General features: G+C 54.6%; 8 protein-coding genes across 8 annotated transcripts; 3 read left to right on the forward strand and 5 right to left on the reverse strand.

The window, feature by feature from the left end:
• Window positions 1-300: 300 nt before the first annotated feature.
• Window positions 301-2,276, reverse strand: LY79DRAFT_582170 (uncharacterized protein; the record flags this gene model as incomplete). The annotated part of the gene is made up of 3 exons (XM_060560238.1): window positions 301-1,021; window positions 1,079-1,735; window positions 1,822-2,276. The coding sequence occupies 3 exons, from the start codon at window positions 2,274-2,276 to the stop codon at window positions 301-303; spliced, it is 1,833 nt and encodes a 610-aa protein (XP_060411014.1).
• Window positions 2,277-4,007: 1,731 nt separating this feature from the next.
• On the reverse strand, window positions 4,008-6,934 carry LY79DRAFT_693289 (uncharacterized protein; the record flags this gene model as incomplete). Its single annotated transcript, XM_060564778.1, has 4 exons — window positions 4,008-6,220; window positions 6,281-6,330; window positions 6,388-6,511; window positions 6,583-6,934. The coding sequence occupies 4 exons, from the start codon at window positions 6,932-6,934 to the stop codon at window positions 4,338-4,340; spliced, it is 2,409 nt and encodes an 802-aa protein (XP_060411015.1). The 3' UTR covers window positions 4,008-4,337.
• A 3,042-nt stretch (window positions 6,935-9,976) lies between these two features.
• On the forward strand, window positions 9,977-11,193 carry LY79DRAFT_521659 (tat pathway signal sequence; the record flags this gene model as incomplete). Its single annotated transcript, XM_060555370.1, has 2 exons — window positions 9,977-10,540; window positions 10,606-11,193. The coding sequence occupies 2 exons, from the start codon at window positions 9,977-9,979 to the stop codon at window positions 11,191-11,193; spliced, it is 1,152 nt and encodes a 383-aa protein (XP_060411016.1).
• A 315-nt stretch (window positions 11,194-11,508) lies between these two features.
• LY79DRAFT_693298 (cytochrome b5-like Heme/Steroid binding domain-containing protein) lies at window positions 11,509-14,786 on the reverse strand (the record flags this gene model as incomplete). The annotated part of the gene is made up of 3 exons (XM_060564779.1): window positions 11,509-12,623; window positions 12,828-14,205; window positions 14,304-14,786. 3 exons carry the CDS (start codon window positions 14,784-14,786, stop codon window positions 11,509-11,511), a joined length of 2,976 nt encoding a protein of 991 aa, XP_060411017.1.
• A 1,028-nt stretch (window positions 14,787-15,814) lies between these two features.
• On the forward strand, window positions 15,815-17,817 carry LY79DRAFT_562887 (cytochrome P450). The gene is made up of 2 exons (XM_060558509.1): window positions 15,815-17,386; window positions 17,472-17,817. The coding sequence occupies exons 1-2, from the start codon at window positions 15,996-15,998 to the stop codon at window positions 17,638-17,640; spliced, it is 1,560 nt and encodes a 519-aa protein (XP_060411018.1). The 5' UTR covers window positions 15,815-15,995; the 3' UTR covers window positions 17,641-17,817.
• Window positions 17,818-22,577: 4,760 nt separating this feature from the next.
• LY79DRAFT_705770 (uncharacterized protein) lies at window positions 22,578-23,221 on the reverse strand (the record flags this gene model as incomplete). Its single annotated transcript, XM_060565012.1, has 2 exons — window positions 22,578-22,733; window positions 22,855-23,221. The coding sequence occupies 2 exons, from the start codon at window positions 23,219-23,221 to the stop codon at window positions 22,684-22,686; spliced, it is 417 nt and encodes a 138-aa protein (XP_060411019.1). The 3' UTR covers window positions 22,578-22,683.
• Window positions 23,222-24,637: 1,416 nt separating this feature from the next.
• LY79DRAFT_562894 (major facilitator superfamily transporter) lies at window positions 24,638-27,090 on the reverse strand. The gene is made up of 6 exons (XM_060558510.1): window positions 26,641-27,090; window positions 26,549-26,570; window positions 26,426-26,482; window positions 25,725-26,369; window positions 25,077-25,668; window positions 24,638-25,019 (listed from the first exon to the last, which is right to left on the reverse strand). Exons 1-6 carry the CDS (start codon window positions 26,806-26,808, stop codon window positions 24,767-24,769), a joined length of 1,737 nt encoding a protein of 578 aa, XP_060411020.1. The 5' UTR covers window positions 26,809-27,090; the 3' UTR covers window positions 24,638-24,766.
• LY79DRAFT_329480 (uncharacterized protein) lies at window positions 26,800-27,749 on the forward strand. Its single transcript, XM_060552488.1, has one exon. It carries the CDS (start codon window positions 27,029-27,031, stop codon window positions 27,632-27,634), a length of 606 nt encoding a protein of 201 aa, XP_060411021.1. The 5' UTR covers window positions 26,800-27,028; the 3' UTR covers window positions 27,635-27,749.
• The last annotated feature ends 80 nt before the right edge of the window (window positions 27,750-27,829 follow it).

Below are 27,829 nucleotides of genomic sequence, written 5' to 3' on the forward strand. Positions count from 1 at the left end.
TGCCCTTGGTTACATCTGGAGATGATCTTGGGCCCGTACACGGATGGATTCATAGACTTGTGGTCTGTAATTAGCCTGTCGTTCGTTATGATTAAAACATTTACAAAACATGTGCTCGTCACCGCTCGTACAACATGAACTGTAGGGTACAAAAAGCCACACCAGCCGTCATGAAAGGTTCAACTCCTGCAAGTCTAACGGGAGAAAACAAAGCGTCGCCAGAGTAGGTCATCCATCATCGGATGCTAAGACGGGGCCACCGGCGCTGTCGTTCTCTTACGTGCTCTCGGCCGCCGCGCTCTAGTCGGTCTTGTTGTTGTTCTCCTCCTCGACGTCCTCGTCGATGCTCCAGTCCTTGAAACCCTCACCTCGTACCCAGCTGATGCCCTTCCTCCAGCTACCCTCTTTGACCGCCCTCGCATCTCTCTCGTAGACAACGCCGGTGAGCATGAGTGCCATGACAAACACCCACACGTCGCCGCCCTTCATGGCCTTCCACCATCTCCTCTTAACGCCTACCTTCCACAGTGAGTCGACGCTTACGCGCGCAGAGTAAAGGAACACGCCGCGGCCGTTCTTCCGCTCAACCCAGGCCCAGAGGCCGGCGAGAAATCCGCCAAAGAAGAACCTCTGGGTTGGCAAGAAGGTGCGGGGGAACCACTGTTGGAAGAAGCAGATGCTTGCCCAGGCGGTGGAGATGGCGCCGGTGAGGAAGGTGCTCATTCTCAACGCCTTGGTCAATATGCGCTGCAGAGTCGTGAGGGGCGAGTGATACAATGACCGGAAACGCGGAACAATCGTCATGACCGAGTAGATGACGAGGAAGAAGCGCGTGAAGCCGGGGAAGGACCCAAGCCAGAAGTTGAGGTAGGTGCGGAGACATGAAGGGTCTGAAGGGTGAAGGGTTGCGCACGACAGTGAGGTAATGATGGGATGGGCGGATGAGGTGAGGGGGGCAACGGCGGTGAGGGTTGGCGGGAGTGTCTCCTTGTTGGGGAAGAGAGTTGGAGAGATGTAGGGTCTGTAGCTGGCGTTAAAAAAACTGCCCACCAAGACGGAAGGGGAGCTCGGGACTTACGGCCAGTTCAGCCTCGCCATCTGGGCAAGGTTTTGGACAATCTCCAAGGCCTTGGGCCACTTGAGATGGGACGGGTAGTCTGCTGGTCTGGGGTGGAGGTAGGCCGAGGAGTTCTTGAAGATGAAGTCGCCATAAGACTGGTCTCGGGTCAGTCGTGCAACGTAAAGCAAATCCTCCGGATGGCGTCCACTCACCTCGGGGAAGCAATCCCTATCAAAGACGACGGCATGCAACAGTTGCCCAAAAGCGAAAGGCTGAATGAGCCAGCTGCCCCACCACCAAGGCCTCTCTCTCTTGATCTTGCTCCCGCTCTTGAAGCCCCAAATCATGCCTTCTTCTTCGCACAGATTCCAGCCAAACTCGAGCGCCCTGAACAGGGTGTATATGGCGATTGTCACACGCAGCTGCTGGGCGGGGTAGACGCCGAGGAATAAGCCGGCCATCGAGGCACCTACGGCCGGGGCATAAGGGGACGTCAGGGTTGCGGTCGTGCGCGGATTTCTCTGGCGGAAAGGCGCTGCCGAGGGATCGAGCAGGTGGGCGCGCAGGCGGTTGAGGAAGCGGAAGAGAATGCGGTAAAGGAGGAGGATGGCAGACAGGGATAGGGAGAGGCGTAGGGTCGGGGACTTGTGGAGGGGTTGCTTCTTGGCATTGAGACTGCACCGTCGTAGTGTAAGCAAGCAAGCAAGCAAGCATTATGCATCTCGTGTCCATCGGACCATTTCGCAGAGGGGCGCACTTACTCTTGCTTCCCGCCCAGAAATTTGGTCGAGACGAGAGCCCAACCCTTCATGGCCATGGCGGTGCCGAGAAAGACGCGCAGCGAATGACGGACTGCGCGGGCATTGTAATCATCGACGGCCCTACCAGCAGCAGCACCGGGTGGGGGGTTGCTGGCGGCTTGCCTGGCGACGGCAGGCTTATCGCCGTCGACGATGCGCTCAACGGCAGTGACGCTCGGGGCTGCCCTCTTCAACAGGCGCGAGCGTGACAGCACGTACTTATGGAGGGTAGCGTACTCCTTGGCGGAGATTGTGTAGCGCAGGGTATTGCGGAGGATGGGATCGGTGACGGTGTTGCGCGACGAAGCAGGCGATTGTGAGGGGCCGGCGCCGGGAGGACGGGGACTCGAGGTCTGGGAGGCACGAGGGGCGCCGGACGGGCCTGGCCGCGACGACGAGGCCGCGGCGGAGGCCATGGCAGAGGCGGGAGGACCGCGGGGGTCGGGGATGGGGGAAGGTCAGGTCGAGGGGTAGTGGGCGGTCGACCGTATGTCGTTTGAGTGACGGGACCGTATTGGCTTGGGTTGGGAGGCGTTGGGTTGAAAAGAGGGCGGCTTCGTGGGACTGAGGAAGCTTCCGTTAGCACGTGCCAAAGTCGACAATCCGCATGTGCATCAACGACCTGCCTCAACAGCACAGAGAGGGACAGCTTGAGAGACTCACACAAGGGTATATTGCTGAAGGTGCCAGTAGCAATGAAAGCAGCGGTCGGAGTCGGAGGCAGAGGTGAGGAAAAGGAAAAGAGTTCGACCTTGAAAAAAAATAAAAAAGACCTGTGATTGTGTTGTAACACAGGATGTGGAATGTAGATAGATGGTGGTGAGAGAGTGAGTTAGAGAGAGAGAGAGAGAGAGAGAGAGGGACGGAGGCCGACGGGACAGCGACGAACCAGCAGCTCGGGCGCGCCAGAGAGTCACGCAGTATCGGTAGTATACATCCTAGTAGTGCCTGTATGGATACTATTACCATGTACTCCTAGGTCTCCCGTGCTACCTTGGTAGGCCAGGTCGCCAGGTCCTGCCCGGTACGACCTTGGGGAAAGCACATGCCTCGGCTCTCTTTCTCTCTCTTCTTCCGGGGCACAGAAACAAAACGGAAATCCTCGTCGTCCATTGGCCCAAGCGGCCCCGCCATAACCCAATCCACGGATGCATACTCCGTACCACCACAAACACCGACCTCATTAGGTAAGTGCCTATGTAATAGTACATAATAGGAGACTATGCGTACCTACCTTACCGAGTCACATACCACATACCCAGGCATACATACGCGCAGTAGTGTCTGTTACCCCCCCGCGCAACAGGGGACTCCCCCACACTCGTCATCCCATCCACAGAAGGAATCCCACTACAAGTTTAATGACTCCTTAATGCACAACACACAAACAATCCTCGTCAAGCTTTTCACGACGCGCCTCTGCCATCCATCCCTTGTTTTTTATAACGACCTACCTACCTATATGCTATATCCCTGTCCTGTCCCTCTATCCGGCCCATCTCGGCCCGGCTTCTAAACATGCTCTATTGAGCTTCGGGCACTTCTGCCCCATCAGGAATCGCCCTCCGTGCTTTATGCCAAGCCCCATCAACATCCCATAGCATCCAGACAGCTTCCCTCTCTTACACACCCACACAAGACTCGCATCGGACATGACCGCCCGACCCCTGGAGCAAGCAAGCTGGTTGAGTCTGTCCTCCTTTCACTCGCCAACCACTTGATATCCCGACACACCCGGGGGAGGAGCCAGACTACAGACGCTTACTTATTCTTCATGTCACTCGGCCACAGTCCACAATCATTTTCAAATATGGACAATGTTCTCTTGTTCGCACGATACGCGCAGTCATCACCCAGCAACCTATTCTGTTTCTGTTGCTGACGACAAAAACCATTGCTGCCGCCCACCAACCACTCCGTCGCTTCCAATTCCAATTCCCCCATCGCGACGCAGCTGTGCTTGTCCTTCTTCTGGGTATCCTTTTCCTCCCCTGTCTCGCCCTCTTAGCCCTCCCCGCCTCCCGCTTGTGTCTTCTTGCGTCCTCTGCAGAAGAAACATAGCTAGCTAGCTAGTTGCCAACCGCCATCGAGAAAGCCCTTCTCCCCGAACCAAGACGCCCCTGTCAGTAGTGATGGCTTCCGACCACCTACCTACCCGTTGCGCCAGCCATTCCGCAGAATCGACCAGGTCCAGCAAGCTACACCGCCTGGCCACGTCACCGACTCATTCTCCCAAAGTTTTGCATTCTCCTTGGCCCGTTTGCCACGATAGATACTGCGAACATCTTGCGCAATGCTCAATCCCTCGCCCCGGACCTGAGAGGAAAGAAAAATGCAAATTGCTGCTTTTGTACCTCATGATGCAAATGTGAATCCAGCCCGCCCCTGAGCCGTCCAGCTTTTGCCCCCTTTTTTTTCTTTTAGTTCCCCGTGTCGTAACATCGTAATCCTCCTGCCCAACCAGTTTTTGGCCGCCTTCAAGGGTACGCCGGCCGCCCCATGTCCTCGAAGTGGCCAGCGCCTTTCGCCTGCGCCACCAGCGGCACCCATTGCCGGCCGAGAGATGGCGCGTCGCCGTTGACGTACGACACCACTTCCTCGCGCCAGCCGACGCCATGCCACTCCTCGCTCTGGCCAGGCTCGACGCTCTGTAGGCCCTTGATGATCGACTCTGCACCCGGCACCACTCCCGCCAGGATTGCGTCAACGGCCCTGCATCGTCTGGCTTCACGCTCGTTAACGACGGCTCTCATGATATGGTGGCGCGCCTCGATGCTGGCCCATCCGTTGACATTGCCGTAGCCACTCGATTCAAGAGTCGGCTTCAGGTAAGCAAAGGGGAGGTTGATGAGAATCTTCGAAAGTGTAGATCGAATGCATTGCTGCTGAGAAGTCTGAGGCGCCGACTTTGAGCCCTCGGACGGGGAGTCTGAGCCCACAGCCAAATCACCGAATTGAATGTGCGTGGGCCGCGATCGGCGGTCTTGGTTGACAGTTCCACGGGCAATTGTGGGTGTTGCCTCGCGAGCAGGCGGAGATGCGGATACATGCGGAATGCGGGCGAAGTGCTCGGGGTCCACGACAGTTGTAACCAGGGTGAAATCCGGCGGGAAGTTGTTGATGAGAAACGAAATGATCCCGTTCATCAGAATCTGGACGGGCTCGCCATAAACAAACTGAGTGTGCCTGTCGGCTGAAGCGCGATTGGGCACATCGCCTAGGGCGAACACGAGGGCCCGCTCGATGGTGGACCAGCTGAGAAAGTGCGAGGCAATCTCAAGACCACGAATGATGATAGGTTGCCATCCAAGAAGGTGGCCCGCCGCCGCATATCCAAGAGCAAAGTCGAATCGATCGTCAGCACTGCCAGCCAGGGTAAAGGCGCTGTTGGAGGCCGGATCGGGCAGATCCAGTAGCGGAAAGGCGTACAGATGCTGCACTGCCATCCAGAAAGCATCAGAACGGAGGTGCCTGTCGTCTGACTGAAGCAGGATAGTACGGTTGGCACCGGGCGGGCTCGACTCGAAACCGTCAGATTCAAGGACGTTCCGGACTGCCTGGCTTCTGGCAAGAACAAGGCGGTGACCGGGGAGTCGGACAGGGGGGGCACGGTCATCGAGGTACCGCAGCTCGAGGGTACAATCGGCAAAGGAAGTGTCTCTAAATTGCGATCGCAAGTAGGCAGCCATATCATCCAGTCCCTGATGCTCGGGTCTAGGGTGCATCATGTGCGGGGGTGGTATAGGGCCAGGCATCATCCGCTGAGGCAGCACACCAAAAGCTCCGGCAGGGGGCGGATGAGGGCGAGCGTCGTCGACTTGGCCGTTGGGAGCACCAGACGCGGGGTAATGGTTGTAGGTGCCAGGCTCCTCCGCGTGGGCTGAAGAGTGCGATTCCTGGAAGCTGTGGGGGGTCGAAGGACCGTAGCCGTTGATTTGAGGGGCGTATTGTTCCATGCCAGTGTAGCCTGGAAGCGGTCGACCGAATCCATCCACAGGAGTACCAGGCACGAACTCGGTGCCGTAGGGCATCTGGTGGTGGTAGCCGTTCACGACGCCAGGGAACGAACGCGCGTCGGGGTGAGGCATGCCAGGAGGGGGTATGAAGCCTCCCGAGTGAGGTGGTGCCGGAGAAGACGAGTTGGAACCAAATCCACCAAACTGAAGACTGCCGTTGCTTGGGCGCGGGCCATGCATGTGCGGAGGGCCGTTGTGAACCGAACGAGGGCCTCGGTGAGATGTGCCGTTGATAACGACAGCAGAAGGACGAGGGCCGTTGTGAGCAGCAGGGGGCATGTTGTATCGAGTCGGAGGGATAACGGGAGGGGGTCGGAAAGTCGGCGGAAGCTGGGGGACGTTCTCTGCAATTTGTGAGCAATCCGTTTGCTGCCAAACGGCATCCCAACGCCAAGGGCTCTTACCCTCTTTAGCATGCCAGGCGGCAGCCGGGGAGGTGACGCGGTTGGTGGTGCTATTGCCTGTGACACGTAAGAAGGAGTCTTCGGAAGGGTGGCGACCGAAGGCGAACGAACCTCGAAGGGAATCATCGGCAGACGAAGGGATGCCTCGATCGGCGGCCTTGTCGGTCGATTCGGACTCGTCCGTCGTGGAGGGCGTGGGGATGGCGGCGGAAGAGACCTGGGAGTCAGTAGCTACACAACTCTGTTAGAATCGTACTTCGTATCTGCAGAGATTTGGCTCGGGAAGAATTTGTATTACTTACCCTCGCGATCCTTCAAATCATCGCCTTCCGAATCGGCGGAAAAGAGGGGGGACGTGGTCTCGTCGACAGTGGATTTATCATCGTCGCGAGTAGCGATCTCAGGCTCGGCGGTGTTGGGGGTCGGAGGCGTAGAATCGAAGTCGTTCTGAATCTTGAGGGAGGAGCCGTTGGTCAAGGCGGGTCGGGAAAAGGATGCAACGGCGGCGGCAGCGGCCTGCTTCGCGGCAGCATTGGCCTTGACGCGGCGATCCAAGGGAAGAGGAATGGCAGGCACCACGCGCCTGGCGGCGCTGGGCTTTCCATGAGCGACACCAGCACCGATCCTCGCCTTCGGATTGCCGTTGGGAGCCATGGTTGACTTGGGAAGGCAGGCGGGAGGATGTGCGGTGGTAATGTTAAACGGATGGCGAGCCCACCCTGTATGCTGGACTTTGACTTGGCTGGTGGACGGGAGGGTCCAGGACTGGATGGGACGACTAGGGGGGTGGTGGTCAACAGGTGGTAGGAGCCGGGGTCGGTTCGCAGCAGCTGCGGTGGCTCGTTCGGCGATAGGAGCAGGACCAGGAGTGGATTTGATAAAGTGGATAGTTCTAGAAGAACAGTCGACTGTCGGGCGAGCAGAGTTGCAAGTCGCAAGAGTCGCAGGGCCGTAGGTCCGGGCCTCGGATGGATGGGGGGTTAGTGACTCTTTTCGTGTAGGATGGGAGCCTCTCGTCGGCAGGGGTAGCGCATTATAAAGAGAAGCTGCAGGTGCCAATGCGTGCCACAGGTACACTGTAAGGTCGAGGAGGGAGGATTGAAAGTAGGGGTACAAATGGAAAAGAGTCGAAGGTCAAAAGAGAACGTCGGAGGGTGACGTCGAGGAAGATGCGTGGATAGGTAGTGGTGGGAGAGTGGGTGAAGATTGATTGTAGGTCGTTCAGGAGAGGGAGGAGGGGAAAACGGAGGAAGGAGCGAGTGGAGTGGAGGGGAAGAGGGAGTTGCCGTCTGTCTTGTCCCTAGACGCGCTGAAGCAAGCGTGAGAAAGGCAGGCACGGGAGGTGTGTGGAGAGTGCGTAGAGCCTCTGTCCTGCTTGCTTTCCGTTTGACGCCAGAGCGTAGAGTACGGAAAAGAAAAGAGAGGAAAGGACACAGTGATATCAGAGGCAAGCAAGCTTCCGTCACTGCCTGCCTGATGCGATTGTTCCAGTTGTTTTGCGCCGTTGGTTGTGGCCACCGAATATGCCTTCCCACTGGAACCCGGACTGCGGAGAGGGGTGGATGGAGAGCTGCAGGTGCTCGGTGCGTTCTGCTTGCTGCTGCACCTTACTTCCTGCCTGACCGTGGCCTTGCTGCTGGCGGTCAGTCAGTCAGTCAGTCACTCAACGGTGGACGGGGTGCAGTGCTTGGGTCGAACGGGGAAAGAAAAGATAAAATAAAAAAAATCAGTACGGATACCGAGAATAAAAATAAAAAGAAATAAAATAAAATAAAAACCGGGTCCTTGTCAATCAACCCGATGATGAGCAAAAAACGGGGCTGCGTCACAAATTTTACCCCCGCAAAAGAAGAAAAGGCAGTTGAGGTACGTACCTTGCATCAGTCAGGGAGGCAGACCTTACGCCTAGGCACTTGAGTACGCTACGCTAGTTCGAAAGAACGGCGGCCATCGCGGTGCGGTGCGGTGCGGTGCGCTTGCTGCCTTTGCCCGATACGTACCGCATTCAAGGCGACCCAAGCTTGCAGAGGCTGACATATCATTGGCTCATGATGTCCCGATTCTAGGAAGTTCCGGCCCACCGCGTTGGTAGCGTAGAGGTACGTATCAGGGGGGAGAGCTGCCGATCGAGAAGGATGGATGGAAGGAAGGAGCGGGCCAGGTAGGTGTAGGTAGGTACGAATACCTACGAATAGGTAAGAGAGACCACCCAGATGGCTGGCTACCTTGATTGGAAACGTCGATATTGCTCTTTTCACCAATGCCATGCTACAGTCTCCTTGCTATCCGTACCAACGCTTCCAAATTCTGTCGCCTGATCCTCGACGAGACGAAGTGCATCGAAAAAAAGACCAGATGAAAATAGAAAGACACACTGCCCAGGGATGAATCGTTGCTTAGGGTAGAGCCGTTGGTCGGTTGTTTCTTTGCCTTGCCCGGCCCGATTTTGGCCTCTTTGCCTCGCAACGGACGCACCTTTGAATGACTTACAAATCAGAATCACTTTTCTCAGTTTAGCACAGGTTATTTAGAGTGGCGCCCGGGCGCGCGAGCATCTAACCTTGCGGTAGCCATCCAACTGTGCCCGTGCTAGCAACAAAATTATCCCAAACCACCAAGTAGCCGGTACGCTAATTGGGTCTTTTGATATTGTCGGAAGGTAATTAATTATCACGATGTGGTACCTTAGGTATTCTAGTTACTGTAGGTAGGTTAGGCACTTAGGTACTTGTCTGTAGGTAGGTCGGTAGAAATTCGCTTGGGTACGTAGCTCCGGCTCCCGTTCCCCCTGTTGGGCTTGGTTACATCAGCATTGTTTTGGTGTCGTCATCGGCAATTGTTTATTCCCGTCGTTCTTGCGACAACCGAGCGGCCAACACATGGTTGGCTCCGTTTGTTTGCATAATCCTCGGCCCGTTCGATATCCATCCGGGGCCGGATGTGGGGCTTGTCCACCGGCCATTCTAACGCCAGTGAAGCTTATGTTTAAATCAGGCAGCGTTGGATGGTCATGTCAGATGCGTTTACTCCATCCATTGAATTGGGCATGTATTACGGAGTACTTGGCGACCTCTTCAAATCACAATCACGCTTCCAGTTTTCTTTCTCCCTACGCTCCGCAAGTCCCGCAACGGTATGGGCTCGACGATTAAATTTCCATCAAATCTCTACTTCCCTTTACCTAACAAGGGAATACTAAGTCACGCAAAACTGGTTTTGGTTCGCTGCCAAGGCTTTGCCATCTTAGGTCTTACCTTGTCAGGAATCTTTGTCCATTGCTCTTCGCCGTATGACTGATCCTGGGGATATCCACCCGATATATGGTCCCAGAAATTGCAGGATGAGTTCATCTTACGTCTTTTTTGTCTCCCCCGCGCGTTCCATGTCAGGCAGCAGTGTCGGAAATGGGGCGAGTTGCCTCTCATAACCCCCATGCCAAAATCTCCAAGCCAGACAGCTGCATAAGCGAGAGGGGCTGTGACTCGCTATCTGTCGCAATTGGAGGGCTGTCAGTAAGACGGGAACAATCTGGGTACGAAACGGGACGTAGTCAACTGATTCTCGCAGCAATCCATCCATGCGCTCTGTAAGGCCACGATTATTAAATAGCTGCGACCAGCTGCGTATGGGCCCAACGTGATTTAGTCCTTCCTCGCGGACTCCCTACAATTCTACTTCCCATCGCAGAAGACAAACATGATTTTCTCGATTTTCCTCGCATTGGCTTCGGTGGCTGCCGCCGTTGTCATTCCCGGCCCTCCCGGTCCTCACCCGGTCGCTCTAAAGGTGCGAGCTTTTGAAGACGCGGCACGATGGGATCCTCACGCACCCAAAGACCGGCCCGAGAAGCGGCGCGTGATGATATCCGTCAATATTCCTATCAAGAAGGAAATCAGATGTTCCGCCGAGACCGTCCCCTATATGCCGCCAATCACGACGAGTGTCTACGGCGAGATGGCTACAGAGATGTACGGGCTACCCGACACCCTCTTCTCGGGGTTGGAACTTGAGTTTTGTCATGCCAAGGCGCCGTGCGCCTCAAAAGCTGACAAGTACCCACTCATTGTCTTCTCGCCTGGACGAGCGCTTACTAGACTGGCGTATGGTGTTCTCGCTCGGTCGCTTGCCAGCTATGGCTATATCGTTGTCACTGTGGATCACACATATGATGCAACTGTAGTTGAGTTCCCGGACGGAAGTGTGAGATACGCAGAGAACGCCACCAACAGCGACAGGGACTACGTCGAGACCCTCCTAGATGTCAGTTCCTCCAACATCCTCTCCATAAGTTGAATCAAGTATCTAACTATTGCGAATTACGGCAGAGCCGTCAGAAAGATGTTTCTTTCGTTATCAACCAGCTACTCGATACCTCGGCGGTGAGCTCACTGATGACGGGGACGCAAGTTTCCATCGACCCGGGCAAGGTATTTGTTGCGGGGCACTCTTTGGGAGGTGCGACGGCGGCCGCGTCACTCTACGCCGATGACCGCGTCCTTGGCGGCTTGAACTTTGACGGTCTCATCATCGGACCTGTCGCGACCGAAGGGACCCACAAACCTCTGGTGCTGGTCGGCACGCCGACAAGTACTGACTACGTCCCCGGGTGGAACGAAACCTGGCCTAATCTGCGCGGTCCATCTCTCATGTTGGCTGTTGCGGGAACTACTCACCTGTCATTTTTTGATATCGCCAAGCTTCTGACTGTGTTGGCGTTGCCGGCAGAGTATGATGAGCTGATCGAAGAGGCTCTGGGGCCCATTCAAAGCGGGAAGTTGGAAAAGATCAAGAATGAGCTGCTTCTAAGGACCTTGGACTTTGTGCTAGAGAATAAAAAGGATGCGTTATGTGGCATCGAAAGCCTCGGTCCCGGGGTCAAACAGCTGCTGGGCAAGAACTTGTCATGTCCATAGAGCGCGGGACGCTTATGAGATACAACAAGCCGTTTATCTCCACCCGCACTCTACCCAATCAACAACGTTTCACCAAATAGTATTGTCTACTTATTAGACATGTTATATGCTCAATCGCCCTATCTCCAATCATTAAGGTGACAAGTAAGCCAGCAAGACGTATAGGTATTGTTTAAAGTATCAAAGTTGAGATCTCTTGATAAATAACAATACTGTCAGATTTATCACTGAAATATTAAAGCAAATAACCGTTTCAAAGAAAGAAGAAAACAAAGAGTGCATGATAACACTGTTATGATTCTAATTATATTGGCTCTAATAGAGTAAATCTTTAGCAACGCTTGCTAGGCTAGTGCAAAACTTTTCCAAAACACGCTTGAGTGCATCAGCATTTTCATCTTCATAGGTATCACACATTGCATCGCTGCTTCCCGTCTCTGTCCTAGCCTCAATTTCACTAACATCCTTCTTGCAGACATCAATAGCCGTATGAACCTTTCTGATAGGCCCCCTGTATAGCTTCCGTACGAGATCCTCGCTCTCGTCAAGCAACGTTGAGGAAGCGGGGCTGGAGCCCTTGGAGCCAGCAGCTACTAAGGAACCCTTGCACCCGTCTTTCAGAACCACGAAAGCCTTTCTCAATAACGCCTGCGTATTTACCACCGTTTCTCTGAGCTCCGACAAGGAATTGTCATCGGAAACGTCTGACAGAATGTCCGCGATCCCGTCTAGGCCATCAGCAAACACGAGCAGGGCATCCTCGTACACGTACAGGGGCACCGGTCCACGGCTTGCGTCAAAGGCGCTATTATTGGTGAGCGTGTTTTGCATCCTTACCAGGGCATTGATGAGTTTTGCCCAGGTCATCTGGGATGCAGAGTCTGCTGTAGCCGTGGACAGACGGCCGATAGCATAACTCCTGAGATAGCCCCTGATCTCCTGGGCGTGCGGCCCGCCGTGTGTTTCGGCAAAGCGCGCGTCGGCGACAGTGCCTGCTGACTCGAGGATCGTTTTGGGCCCACCTGGGTGGGTGGTCAGGAAGGACGTCATGTCGTAGACTGTTCCGCCGATGGCAGTCCAGCACGAGGTCATAGAGTTGTGGGCGGCAAGGGTGGCGGGGCTGATGATGGGGATTTTTGGGCTTGGTGGGGGCGAAGAGGAGCAGCAAGAGGACCGTGAGATAGAAGGTATTTCTACCTTGGCGAAGAGATCATGGTGCAGTTGGTTCCAATATGCTGAGGGAGGGAGTATTTCTGTGCGGTTGTCGTCATAGGATTCGTCATTTACGTCCTGTGCTTGTTTTTGCTGCTGCTGTTGCGGTTGGCCCAGTCCAAGACTGCTCATCACCGTTTCCCCAAAGTCGGAACTGCCGCAGACAAAGACGTGGCCACCCTTATTCTTGACGAGCTGGTGGACAATGTCCCGGTATTCTACCAGATGTCGCGTTACATGCCGTTTCCCCTGGGGCAGCTGTGTCCAGGTCCCGCTGCGGACTATAAGGTGTGTCTCCTGACTGAGAGCCAAGATTATGGTCAACGGCAAGGTCCTGGTCAGCTTCTCTAGGCTGTCAAGTGAACACGGGACATGGCGACTTGTTTTGGCAGCGACCATAAGGAGCACTTCGCCTACCTCACCGATATTGTCTTGGGTATCACCGAGCCGCTGTTTCCAAGTCGCCCGGTCGTGTAGGAAGCCCAACAGGGGGCCGACACCGCTGCCCTGACCGATCAACACCAGCGGCACGGCCATGTTTCGTGGCTGGCGGAAACGAAGAGAAGGCCAAGGACGAAGACGCAGATGTGTGCCTTGAGCGGCAGTGCTAAGAAAGGAAGAGACCAGTCCCTCGGGTGTGTGTTGACCGACTGTCAGAGTGATGGTCATGCCTCCTCTTCTTCCTGAGACTGTCGCCTCCTCTTCCACGTCTGGATTAACATGAGCGATGGAGTAGAATCTCGGTTCGGGTTCCGCTTCATCGTCACTCTCGTACTCTGGCGACGCATCATGATCTTCCGGGGAGGGGGTTCGCAACTGTCTCTTGTGCGAACATGTTCTTCTGACCTTCTTCCTCTTCATTGGCGGCCAGATTTGCACTCGGTCGCCAGGCTCGAGCGGCAAATTCGCATCCAATCTCACCGTGACCACGACGCTGCCCTGGTATTTGGTTTGAGACTGCACGCGCGCGTCCTGCCACAGCGGCCGCCCGGCCAGCCGTGATGCCATGCCCATCTTCATTTGCATGCTCAGCATGGTCTCGGGCCGCATTTTCGGTTTCCCTGCTGCCGCGCCTTTGGCCTGGTCGCTGCTCTTGACGCCGCTGCTCGTCGAGTGTCGCCCCGTACCCAGGCTCACGCCCGTGACACCAACAGCCTTAACGCGGTGCCGCTCGAGAAACCAGACGTATATTTGCAAAAGCCCATCCCATGCTGCCGAGAGACGCTGATATTGTGACTGCTGTTCAGAGGGCAGATGGCGTTGTCGAGCATGGGCAGTAGCGATGTAGTCCCTGACGCCTCCAGCCCTATCACCAAGGGCATCCAAGAAGGCGCGAATGTTAGCCGGCAGCGTGGCCCGTCGATCGCTCTGCATGTCTTTCAGGTCACCCTTGACATTACGGCGGCCGATGAAGGCGTCCAGTGCATGAAAAATCGGTGCATCGACGCCACTGTTCCCCAGCTCGCCGGGGGTAACCGGGCGGCCCATGGCAGGATACGTCTTGATCCAGATGACGGGGTCAAAGTGCGCCGTGTCGCGCGGGGTCATAACATCAAACAAATGAGCACACTCTACTATGCGCGCCGATAGACTCTCCAGGCAATGCGTGACCAGGTCGGGTTGGTCGGCCAGCACGCCGCTCTTCGCGAGCGCCATAGCGGAGAGAGCAGGTGCAAAAACGGACTCTATCGTGCCCTGGAGCCCCGAGGAAAGCCGCTCCTCGGGGAGGCCAAAGTAGACACTCCTCAAGCTAAAGGAACTGTTGCCCACGGCGTTGTTGAGAACGTCATCGGCAGGTACCTATAGTAGCAAGTTAGCTACTGTATTATGCAGATAGGATGGTTCCAAGTATATCTACGTACCCGCCCAGTCAGGGGCCTCCCCAACTTCGTACAAACCTTATCCCATGCATCGAGAAGATGACGTGGTAGCTGGTACCGTCCGTTTTCCTCTTTGCTTTTGCCTTTGGTTTGCTCCTTGCCGAACATGTATGCGTGGGCCAACGCACTTAGCACCAGCGCCGCTCGGGTCAGATGACGCTGTTCGAGGCCACACCATGCGTCACCCCCCCCGGCCGTGCGCTCGCCCAAAGCGTCGACAGCTTGGCGCACTCGTCCTGCTCGAAGTAACCGTGGCAGGCTCTCATGGACCATCTCCCATGCCTCTAGAGGCGCTGGCAGGCGTTGGCCTGAGCTTTCCTTTGCATTGCTGCGGGTGGTGACGTGGGTTTGATGCGTTTCTCGACCGCCTAAGAAGCCCCTCGTCCTAGTAAAACATCCATCGAGGCCAGTACCGAAACGGAGTGTTTGCGTTCCCGCTCGAGGTGACCCTGGCCTCCGGAACTTGAACTCGGTCGTTGATGAGCCTCCGGATAGCTCCATTGCCAGAGAGGCCTGGGCAAGCAGGAAACTAGCCTTGGAAATGGGGCAGTCGATTGTTGATGAGGGTGCTGTGCCCGTGGCGTCCTGTTTATCTACCAGAGTCTCTGGCGGCGGCGTAACGATGCCCCTAGCTGATGTTTTAGGCTCATTGAACAAGACTGATTGTTGCGGTGATGGTAGTGGTGGTGATGATCTCGTATGCTTGACCACATCTTGCTGTGGCCTCTTCCACATGGATGGGGATATGGATGATGTAGGAGACGGAGACGGTGTTGGAGGCTCTTGAATGGTAGACATGGTAGTAAAAGTAGGTATTACCGACAGAGAGGTGGAAGTCGCTGTTTCAAAACGACAAATTGGGAGGCGGGATCAAGGGTTTCAATTCACTTAAGATGGTGGGTGAATTGAGCTCGTTATAAAGACCACTTGAGCTCGTCACAAAGAGCACATGTCGTATTGCCAGTTCCGTCGGCATAGCGCCGCCGCGGAAGCTGTGATGACGATGCGTTTTGTATATGTGCAATGAGGTCACACAGATATAGGGGCATTGAATGCCATAGCCTCACCCTTCCCCCAAAGTTTATTGTACTCTGCCTATTGCCGAGTAGATATCGGATATGCCGAGAAACGGCCCAGAGCTCGCTTAAAGTAGCCAGGATCAATATTTACATACAGCCGCGGCTAGTTTTGGGACCGGACCGAACGGTTGTTTGCTGCATTGTACAGTCTGGTTTGGCTCTTCAGGGTAGGTCGATAACCCCCAGTCGACCCCGAAATTAGACATCACGTCGTGCCATAGCCTTTCATCCAAACTCTTGACGTTCAGGGAATCGCGGAGAAGTTACCAGAGCCTTGATCAACTTCGGCAATAAGGTTCAGCTAGAATAAGCCGTTGGCTTACGTCCAAATACCCTCCTTCGGACCCCCGACAGGGCCAATCGCAGCACTCTCCGTCTCAGAGTCCGAGTGCCGTATATGCTTTCGCGATGCTAGGCTCCTCTAGGAAATTGTATCTCAAGCCTTGCGAGGCTACCTTGTCATTACACCTGTCATGTTGGGAAGTCCGGAAAGTGGCGCGAATGCCTCGGCATCACTCGTATTCGTCTTACTGTACTGAGGAAAACTACTATTTACAGGGACAGGCAACAATGAAAACCAATATGAGAAGATGGATAGCACCTCGATCCTGAGCCGATCATCAAGAACAAGATGACCCTGTACATATCTTCCAACGTTCTCTTCCCGACCCTCCCGGACCTCCTCTGGGGCCTCGGTCCGGTTATCGTCGGAGCTTTTGTGCTACGCACCGTCTACTACCTGACTCTCCATCCCCTAGCGGGATATCCAGGCCCGCCGCTCGCAAGCATCACCACCATCACATCTCTGTGGCACCGCGCCAATGGGTCTAACCACAGCTGGCCGCTGCTTCTCCACAGAAAGTACGGTCATATCGTGCGCATCGGCCCTAATGAGCTCAGCTACACCCACCCCGATGCCTGGCACGACATCTATGCCAAGGCGGGCGGTGGGGGCGACATACCCAAGGACTTTGTCGGACTAGGGCCAGACATGGCGGAGCCCGAGAAGGGTATCGTGCGGGCCGACGATGCCAACCACAGGCGGCAGCGGCGCATCTTCTCACATGCCTTTTCCGACCGCGCCGTGCTCAAACAGGAGAGCCTCGTGCAGGGCCATGTCCGCAACTTGATGCGCAAGCTGGCCGACGGGGATGCGGAGGCTGCTTCTTCCCATGGCTGCGTCGACCTCGTGACCTGGTTGAGCTACCTGGCCTTTGATATCATGGGCGACCTCATGTACGGCGAACCGCTCGGCATGCTCGACAGCAACGAGTCGGCTCGCCAGTGGGTTCGCGACACATACTCAACCATCAAGACGGTCACCCTCGGCATGGCCATGATGGGTTGGCACCCGCCCCTGGGGTCGCTGCTTCTCAAATATATCTGGGGTGGCAGTGGCAAGCGCCGCGCACAGCACAATCGCTTCTCCATGGACCGCGTCGACAAGCGCCTGGACCGCGGTGACAACTCGGGCAGCGATGTCTGGTCGATGATCATGCAGAACAGCGGCAGCGACAAGCAGCCCGGTATCACGCGCGCTGAGATGTACTCTAACGCCGCGACGTTCATGATTGGAGGCACCGAGACCACCACGGCCGCCACTTCGGCCCTGACCTACCTGCTGCTCACGCACCCAGCCAAGATGGCCAAGCTGCGCGCTGAGCTCGACGCCGGCATAAACGACCCACAGGCAGACATGACCTTCACCAACCTGCGAAAGCTGCCGTACCTCAATGCGTGCATCGAGGAAGCCATGCGCTTGTATCCGCCCGCGCCGACGCCCATGCCGCGCATGGTGCCTCGCGGGGGACGTATCGTCTGTGGGCGCTACGTTCCGGCAGGGACGCGCGTTGATATCCCGCTGTACGCGATTGCGCACCATCCTGACAATTTTGCCGATCCCGAGGAATTCGTGCCGGAGCGGTGGCTTGACGACAACGACCGGCCTGCCAAGTATGACGGGGATCGGAGAGATTGCCTCAAGGTGTTTTCGGCGGGTCCAAGAGACTGTATTGGCAAGAAGTGAGTGATCTCTTTTCTCTCCGGGCGTCTTCTTACTCTACGCCTCTACGTCATGAGTGGCAGTTACTGATCAGCTTTCGCGCAGCCTTGCGTACCCCGAGATGAGGCTCATCATGGCCAGTCTGTTGTACAATTTCGACCTTGAACTGGCCAACCCCGGTTTTGACTGGTTGGACCAGAATAGTTACGGGATCTGGGACAAGCACCCGCTTTGGATAAAGTTGGTGCTTCGCCAACCTGATCAGACCCGTTAAAACTGCTATAGGTGATAGTAGGCTTTAATTGCTCTCTGTAATTGACGTCATCGTTTTTTCGACAGAAATACGTTCTCTGTAATGAACCGCAGCGTCTTTGCATTTATGAAGAGAAGTAGTTGATTTTCCTAAGTCTAAGTACGAGAGAAATATCACCTAGAAATACTCTTCCTAATGTAGGTCTTATCGGTTGGAGGCGCCACTTCGTGGCGTCTCTAACTGGAACCAGCCACACAAAGCTGTCCCAGCTTCACGACATTCTCTAAATAGTAGAGAAAGTTATACAAACCAGATTGTTGGTTTTTATTGACTGTTTCTCCCCTTAACTCTACCATTTCATAACTGTATTGTAACGATTGACGGTGCTACTAAGTCGGCAATTGGAGCTCACTCTCAAAACCTTGGGATTAAACCTAGCATAGGAGATCTACCACGGCAGCTTAATAGCAGCACTATTGGCACTGGCCTCCTTTTGACCAAACCCGCCTCGTCGGCAATCAGGAAGATAGAATGACCAAAGGCATCCAGCCATGTGCAGTCCGCACTACAAGAAGGCACCAGACCCACCAGTTACTCGCGCAATCCCTTTGACCCCAGGAGGTCATCACCTGCAGGGCTGAGATCTATCAGCGGCTGCACTGTAACCCGCACCTTGGCCGGTTGTTGAGACGCAAAGGCAACGCTTGCTCTGTACAGTGAGTAGTTGTAAGCCAATATATTAACCGCGACAGGCAGCTTCTTGAGGTAAGAAACCAGGCCTCACGTATAAAGGCGAGATGTGAATCCTGAATGTGTGACGGTAGGAGCCCGTCCAGCCTAGGAGCGAGCAGAGGATGTTGTGTAGGGTAGGGCGCTATGGGCAGACGTTCTTTGGAAGAAGTGGAAGGGTCGACATGTTGAGATTATGGGTGCCTATAGTGACATCCTCTATCTGGCTGCTACGCGTACTAGTGTTATCTGTCTTCGCTTTGACGACTCGTTCGTCGTCTTGGGGATCTACTAGTAATGCAAACCTGGATCCCTCCTTGGGTACTACCTAGGCTACTGCCTCGTATGTGTATGCATTAAATGTCGAAGTTCATGATTAAGTTGCCACTTTGAAAGTCTTACTGGATCCTCACAGAGAAGATAAATTTCGAGAGAAGCTGCGTGATTTTTGGAAACCGAATACGTACAGGTTGAGAGTTAATCAAGGGAACAGGATCATCTTGACATGTGACACATGGACAAACTGGATCCACTGTTACGGTCCCCACGTCCCGAGAGTATGGAGAGACAGAACTATTCGGTAAAGTCTAAAATGCATATTTGATGCAGTCAAGACCGGGTAAAGGTAGGATTTCGTTGGGGCCATTACAGGAAGCTAGTGGGGCAGTCAAGGTTTGGCCAAGGTTAGGAGGACCACAATGCCGACAATGCCATAAAATCACGAATACGGCCGTTCGTGGAGTTGTAGGAATACTGTGTGGTACAAACACAGTAGACTTCCCGAGCCAATAAAAGTCACGAGAACTTAGATACAGCGGGAGATCGGGCCAACTTACATCTCGCTAGACCAGAAATTAGTCACGAAGCTGGCTTGGCGCTCGGACTAAGTTATTTCGGGCATCTTTTCTATAGGTTGAGTTTGCTCTGGCAGAACTCATCCTGTTATCGCTCATTTGCCAACTTAAAAGAGGGCAATATGCTGGATCAGCATGTATTTAAATCAACCAGTCACTTTTATCCACCAATAGGTTTTAAGGTGGTGCCGACTGTATCTAAGTTGAAGATTCCCCTCCTACTATCAATAACCCTCGCTTATATTCAATTCTCAAAGCTACTCAAAACTATATGACTCGAGACCGGGACTCCCACTCATATTGCTGCTGAGAACATGATTACTATCTCTACTGTTGTAACTACGAGCACGAACACGAACATCGATGACTCCCTCACCAGCAATACCGCAAACCCTCTTTTAATCCGAACTCAAAGCGACTGCGATTACATCATCACTCAAGCAGACTCCCACTCATGCCGAAACCCTCCCCTCTTGCGGAGAACATCATTACCATCTCTATAGTAACGCAGAGCACGTGCAATGACGGGAATGAAACACAAGGACCATCTTCATCTCTATTATCACAAACTGTAAACCCAAACCTTAACGTCAGGTGCACTTATACCACGTGAAAACGGGGGTGCAGGACGCCCGCTGGTGTTCCTTGGAGACCGTAGTCGTGAATACTGGAACCGGTAACGCGCCCTCGAGAAAAGTCCGCCGGCTTGGTACGCTGGTAGTAAGCCGGGCGGGGTGTACTTGAGAGCGCGTGGCAATTTACAAGGAGTACCATGATAAGCCCTTCTCGGAGCTTCTTGCGATCCATCACCTAGGTAGTTGAGGAAGAAAAAGAATATGTGTCATCCTCAGACAACATGGCTACTGCAGAACACCAAATCACCCATTATGTCATGACGGCTTCAAACAGCACCTGTCAGGTGGACTATCATGTGCCATATCACGTGGCGTTTCACTCATTACTCGCATCACTAGCCTATATGTAGGATCCTTCCTTTGCATCTGTACTCCAGTAATAACAGGCCTTTCTTGACCCTATTGTTATATGCCCAACTGTGTGCCCTAACTCGTGACACATTACGCTCCCTTTTGGACATACTGACCACCCCAACCAACAACCTCATCGCCGGACTCTCTTCGTCTTCGTCTTCCACTTCCAAGTCCACGGCTGGCAATGGAGCCATAACATGACATGCGAATGTTCGTATTCCGAAAGGAGGCTCGCAAGCGCGTCGTCGCTACTACGGCCGCCTTGGCGTCATCCTGTGAGAAAAAACTATGACGAGTTCAGGCCATTGGGTTTATCTCATGTTTCGCCCTGACCGTTCGGTCTAAATGGTATCCTGCGGAATGTTTGTGACGTGAGCAATTTTGTTGACGTGACCGGCTCGCAGATTGTCAAGGTGTAGATTTTCTGCGGCCGGGCAAATGTGATTGAGTGTCCGTTGAAGGAGAATGTGTACATGCTATGAGCAAGACTACCAAGACTAAGTGCACGCTTTTGAACAAATTTTCTGTCTTCGATCTCGATCACTTCTCTTCATAGTAATTATCGCATGAAATCAAAATTTAAGCCTTCTCAAGACTTACTTCGACATGTCCCTTGGACCTCTCTCCGGCTTCCGAGGTTGCGGCGGGCGGCAACTATCAGTCTCGCTTTCTCGCTGCTGAGGAGAGGCGGTTTATGTTGCCGGCAAGCCGCGAAGTCAGAATACCCAACTGGGGAAATCACGCTCTGCCACGGCACGCAGTGATTCCATACGTGCCGGTGTCGTTGTATCTCCAGCAGGCGGGGTTTCTGTGGCAGGACGACGCCGTTTGGCTCCCTGAGCAGGGCATCTTTGGAGAGGAATGGCAACTAGACGACGAAGATGACGCGGCTGCTGACCACCGTTACACCACATTCCACAGGGTCTACTTCTCAGACCCGATCGGTAGGCGTCATCCCTGGGCGTTTGAGCAAGACCTGTTTAACAAGGCTACGACGGGTACGAAGACGAGGACTACATCAGAAGCCATCTGCGGGCGGGCGATTATGTGCATGTTCGCAGCAGAGTAACAGAGCACTACCTCGGCATCGATGGCGAATCGATACCGTATATTGACCAGGAGATGAATATTGTAGCGAAGGACGGACATGACCGTTTACCCGTCGGGTGAGTTTGTAAACACCCAAGATAAGTCGAGCAATGACTGATAATATCACAGGGGCCAGGTCACAAAATCGCCAGAAACGCTCTAGGAAATCCTGTATGAACCTACTGTTGATAGTGGATTCCGCCTTTTCAACCACCATCAAGGCTGTTTTCTTGCCTCCAGCCTCCGGCACTACCCAGACTGGGATGGTGAGCAAGGCAACGACACCATCAGTCTACAACTGCATCGTATCATCGAAGCCACCTACACACGGGGCGCGTCGGATCAAGCTTCAACTTTCTTTGTAGTGGAGGGTAGAACAAGCCCCTGCTCCTTTCTTGCACAACCAGGCTCATTTCAGTTTTCCACTCTAGGTACATTGCAGGAGGCGGACGACCGAAGTCGGCGCTCCTGGGCGCGACTCACTCTGGAACCACCAGGTCTACACCTCCTGATAAGAGGATACCGGACTTTAGGCGGGCTAGCATTGCTCAAGCGGACACACAGGCTGTACGGCCAGCTCCTGGACGTCCCAGGAGTGCTGATGTCTCCAGAGACGCACACAAGCCCGGCGGCTTCGGCGTTGGAAACCATACTTGTGAGCGTATTGTGCATCTCGCACGCGGCCTATCTGGGGAGACACCAGCTTCGCACGGCGAGGGGTGTGGGGCTGCTTTAGGTTAGTAAAGCCACCATAAAACCAGCTGCCTCCACTCTATCTGGATGATTCCAGTAAGGGCTAGAGTGGTAGTTAGGTTAGTGGCGACTGGTGAATGCCTGGTGTTATAGGTTTTTTCTTTTTTTAGTGGTCTCTTTGGTTGGGGTGATTTCGTGTTAAGTTGGCTTGATGGTGATGGCGGATTGGATGCTTGCTGGGTGGTTGGGTTGGAGTTAATGCGGTGATAAGTGGCTAACAACATCTTTTTTGACTTTAAGGATGAAGAAGGGATCCTTGGAGGAACGACGCCTTACGGTCTTGTCGATTACAGCTGTGACAGGCGTAATCGATTGAGCTGTTTTCTCGCTACCTTCATATGAAGCATCGTCTCTCTTCCGAACTCTAGTTTTCCAAGTCACCTCCCGTCAACCTCCCGCCTTGACTTTCATAAACGCATCAAGCTCCCCCTCGTATCTGCTCAGCCCGGGTTCTCTACACGATCATCGTCTTCCTCGATCCGATACCCCTTCCACTTAGCTCTGCCCTCCTTCTGCGTCCTCCAGTGCCCTTGTAAACACGACTGGAGGTATTCTCTCATCATGCATCGCGGGTGGCCGTCATCTCGTACTTGCCCCTCGTGGGACTACTGTTGTGATTCGGGCTGTGCAGCTCAGTCCCGTTTCCAAGCTCAACAGGCGGCACGGTAGGCGATGTTGCTGTTATCGTCGGCGACGATACCTGCGTATTGTCCCAACCGCCGCCGTGTACAGGTTTTCGACCCGCCTGACTATGGTGATACGCTATGGATATCCCTCCCCCTGAAGCCGATGCGGCGTCATATCTGTTACCCGAATGATACTTCCGTCGGCGACGTACAAGAAGAAGAAGCCCCCCAGCGCCAGTACGAAAGCCATGCCACAGCCGACCGCGATGCCTGCTATGGCCCCCTTGCTCAGCCCGGACGACGTGTTGCCAGAGCCCGACGGAGACGCGGTAGGGATGCTGACGGGCCGCGTAGGCGTCCTCGTCACCGACGTCAACTTGCGCGTCATGAGGGCGGAGAGGTCCGGGGCGTCGAAGCCGCTGGTCGGCGCCGTCACGGTCGCCCCCCCGCCGTCGCGGCCACCCACGGCCGTCGGGATGTCGGTGGGCACGGCGCAGGTTGTCAGGTTGGGCCGTGACAGCGCCCATATGAGATCGTCGGGGTTCTCCCGGCCCAGGTTCATGTTGTGCGCGCCCCACACGCTGTCGGCGTCGCACGCGTACGCCGTGTCGTTGGGTGATCCAAGACCCCATCTACTATGCCGCAACGATATCCAAGCTATGACAGAATGCCACCAATGTACTCTGACAATTTAGGCGTCATATACGGAAGAAGAGACTCAACCAAGCATCCGGCTATTCTCTCTGGCTCGTCAAGCATGTTGCCCTCCAAGAGATCGTTAATATCTGTAAGGATGGACCCATCCCCGCGAAAGTCCAGTGTAGACCCAGACTGCGCTAGCTGGGTAGCTCCGTATGATAAAATATGATGGTATGACGAGATAGCCAGGATCGAAAAAACGAGCTGGCCTGGTTGCTGCGCGTGTCTTGAGCAGGTCCGAAACGATGTCAGAATGCTTGTCTCTGTGCCCATGCCGACCCACTTCCTCATGTCCAACTCGACGGAACAACCGACTGCGTACCAGATGACCACTGCTTGGGTGTCATGGACAGAGTATATTTCCACAGGCTCCCACAATTCATAGGTATCGCTAATGAAGCCGCAGAGATCTTCAATCTGCGTCGTGTTCAGATTCGCTGTCAATCTGAAAGGTACTTCCTCCTAAGCAACAGCATTAGTCCAGTCCAATTTTAATTGTTCAGAAGCATACCAATGCTTTGTCCAGCCACAGGCCAACGGATCAAAGATCGCTCAACCAATTATCTGATTTAAAGTCCCCTACAGTAAGCTTAGTGGTTTCGAGACCTAGAAAAGTCACACAGGAACTTAAGTTATCTATAATGCTCCAAGTAGTGTCTCTGTTGGTGACAGTGTTAGAGGCGCTAGAGTTAAGTATGTGGTGGAATAGCACTACTGTGCATAGCTGCTCCTTCTTCACAAGCTCGTTTCGACACGGATTGCCAGTCTGTATGTGAGCGTGAAGGTTTCTGAAAATTGGGGCGGAGCGTCGACAAGCCGCCCGCAACAAATGAGGACATCGTGAAAAGTAGAGAGCGTAAGGTAGGACGTCGCTGTTATCCTACAATGCAAACGAGCCCATTGAACTGCTAGGTCCGTCATAGTTGCTGGTCTGGGTTGAAATCCACCCCTAGAGCACTAGAGACTGGCTATTGGTAAGTATAGGACAGGAGATGTAGTGGATGGATGGATGGATAGGTGGATGGATGAGAAAGGGGCCTGAAACAGACTAATGCAAGCCATTGACTACTGTCGTATTGTGTACTGACTGTTATCTGTAAACATCTTTCCAGTAGCAGACACTAACGCGCCGTAGCCTGTAAGTTGATATCCTGTACCAACTCAACCTGCTCACCTTGCTCGCGCTCCTCATGCCACCTTAAGGCGGCGGGTGATCTGGCCGCACCTGAACAATATAGTGGCGGCTGGTTCACTTGCATCACTTAGGTTGGTCTTTCGCGTCGGTAGTGACTGGATTGTTTTGTTTTCTATTGAGCGTATTATCTGTTCATAGCCAGATGATGCCAGGTCGAATACGCCCTCACTGTGCTCTCCTGCATGAGTCTCATTATCATTATCTTCCGTATCATTAAACGGAAGCACCATCATTAAACGCCTTTTCCTTCTCACTCTGCGTGCCCTTGACGCTTCCGGCGGTCCACTGTCGCATTCTCTTGCCCCAGAAGTAGAACACAGGCAGCCCAAGAGATAGGACGATAAGGGCCTCGGCGTAGAGGGCAAAGGTCGCCAGCGGGCCCTTCTCGGCGATCCAGACGGTGGCCTTGGAGGCGAGAAAGAAGGCGATGACGATGCGTAGCGAAGAGACGTTGACGAGAACGGGACTGTCGCTGAATGTCAGTACAGGGAAACGAAATTGTGTTATGGAGGCGTCAACTTACCCTGCCCATTGTGGATAGCTCTCAACGATGAAGACGTTGAGGATGGTCATAAGAGTCAAAAAGGCGAACACGATCAGGAATGATCCGAAGAGTAGCACTCCCCAATGCAAGTTTTGCTCACCGGCAGTTCCGAAGACGAAGCAGCCCGCCACACCAGAAACGATTGGGAGAATCAAATTGGCGAGATGATGCTCCGGTTCTCGGCTCCCGCCTTGCCATTTCGTCACCGCGTTGGAGATCTTGTCGGCCACGGGGCCACCAAAGACATAGACGAGAGCCGACGCAAGGAAGAACGGTAGCACGGTAAGGCCGGTCCACTGGAACTCCCAGCCCTGAGCCAGCAGCGCAAAAGGCGTGATCTGCGCCGAGGCCTGGTTCATGACGATGCCGGCGGTGTTGAGGAGGACAGCCCAGATGACGACGGGGAAATAGGTCGATCGAACAGCATCTAACATGGACTGGGCGGCAGCCCTGAACTCGAATCCGTTCTGGAAGACACCGATGTTGGTCCAGACTGTGCGCGGGGTGTAGGCCACATAGTCGAGCTCAGGACGGTTCTGGCCGGGCTTGAGAGGGTGAACGGTTTGGCCGCCTGTACGGTATCAATCAGCTGGAGTTTCCTGCCCAAGGGGTGGCCGCGATACTTACTGAGCTCCTCTTGGGACCTAGTCCATCGGGTCTCGGGGAGGAAAGCGATGACGACGCCCCATGCAACAATGCCCAGACAGGATGTGATGTAGTACATCCATCTCCATGTGTAGTTGGACGAAATCCACGGCGCCAAAACACCCAGCGCGATGATGATGATTCCCTGACTGGAAATGACGGCCGACATGGCTTTGTTCCTCTGGTGAATGAAGACCAGGTCCTGGACAATCAGCGGGATCAGCGCTTCCACCGCGCCGGCCCCCAGGCCCATGACGCCTCTTGCAACCAAGTGCTGATTGAGGCTGGTGCTGAAGGCGGCGAACAGGCCGCCAGCCCACGCGGCCGTCGCGGCGAAGATGAGCACGGGGCGACGGCCGATCCAGATGGAGGTCGGCACAAGGAAGTAGCTGGCGATGCCGTTCGCAATGAGTGGTATCGTGGCCAGCATGCTGACCTCCTCGAGCGAGACGGGCACCACGCCGGGGGGCACGACGGACAAGGGGTTGATGTTGAGGCCGCTGCCGCCGCTCTGGGCCTCGAAGTCGATGCTGTTGAGGATGCGCGGGTCGACGCCCGAGTACTCGAGGATGAAGACGGGGAGCAGACCGCCGATGACGATTTCCGCGGACAAGGCGAGGGCGCCGACTGGATGAGACGTTAGCCAGAAAGCGACGAGGGCGAGGCTCGGGATGAGGCCTTACAGAAACAGAGTGCACCGATTGCCGTCCATTTACGCCATGCGGGGAGGTTCAAAGGGTCTGTATTGATGTGTCAATACTTGTACTTTGCACAAGACTCATACCAGCTCTTGGAGAGAGACTCACCCTTGGGGTCGGGCGTTGGCATCTAAGAAGAGAGTGAGACAGTGAGAGAGAGTCCAGTGACGGGCATCTTTACGGCGGCGCGCAAGACTTACGGGAATCAATCTCAACTTGCCATCCACATAAAGATTTGTCGTACCGACGACCAGCGTCTCGCTCTTTGCCAGATATTCATCGTCTTCGAATTCGGACACGGCCGTGATGGGAACGCGCTTCGGACCAGCCTGCTCTTCCTGGAGCGGCCAGCGATTGTTCGTCGCCATGTTTGCCGTTTGCCTGCGGTGATTGGAGTAAAGCAATAGTGCAGTCCCGACCTCCCAAGCCCAAGAGCAGCTCGTCTTTACCGCCAGACGTCGCCGCAGCCTTATACTAGACCCAACATGCCCCCCCACCCCCCCTGTGTGTGATGGAGATCTAAGGGTAAGGAGAGGATGTTCTGCCACGACAGGCTCGTAACACGTCTACGGTCGTTCCGGGGGAAACATGGATGGGGGCAACAGAAAACAGGGGAGGATAAGAAGCAAGGGAGGGATAGAGGAAACCAGGGGGGGGGGGGGGGGGGGGGTCTGGATAGACATAGACCCAGTGAAATGTTCCGATAACCGTCGAGCATTAACAGATTACGGGACTATTAACAGAGGAGAGAGAGGGGAGGAGAGAGTTGAGGCTCGCAGGAGCAAATCCACTAGGGAGGGCCGTCCTGCATGCGATGTTATCACCCACCCGAGTTGTGATTCTCGAATAGAAGACGTAACCCGAGAGGGCCCATTGCGCCGTCCCATCGTCCCGTCAGAAGGAATCGTCAGCGGCAGGACGCTCGCGACGATGATGAGTACTGCAGACGCAGGAGACAGACGTCTGTCTGGTACTGTGCGGTCGTTTCGGCGCAAAGGCTGCCAACAATTGGCAGGAGAAGTCCCTCCCCATCATGTTTTCTTCATCGTTGCGTACCTTGAGAGACCTTTCGAGGCGACTGCCGCCTTGGTCTCGTGTCCGTGCCCCCTGTCACCAAAAAGCACGAGCGTGGCATGTTTCCTGCTGCGTGACAAACATTCGTCACCGCAGAGCCAGGTTCGGGGGGCGTTTTAACCGTGTCTCCATCTCCAGAGACCAGCTGTCTGTAACACTGTGGCCTTTCGGCAGTTGCAATGGGAATGAGGTCGACTGATGCGGGATGCTCTGAGTGACGGGTTGTTGAGTTGCGGCGGGGCTGCCGCAGCAGTGGGGGTGGATAAGACTAATTCGTTGACGAGATCGCAGTACAACAGGCACGACATGGTATGC

Source organism: Colletotrichum navitas (genome assembly GCF_030913465.1).
Source record: "Colletotrichum navitas strain CBS 125086 chromosome Unknown LY79scaffold_60, whole genome shotgun sequence".
NCBI lineage: Eukaryota > Fungi > Ascomycota > Sordariomycetes > Glomerellales > Glomerellaceae > Colletotrichum > Colletotrichum navitas.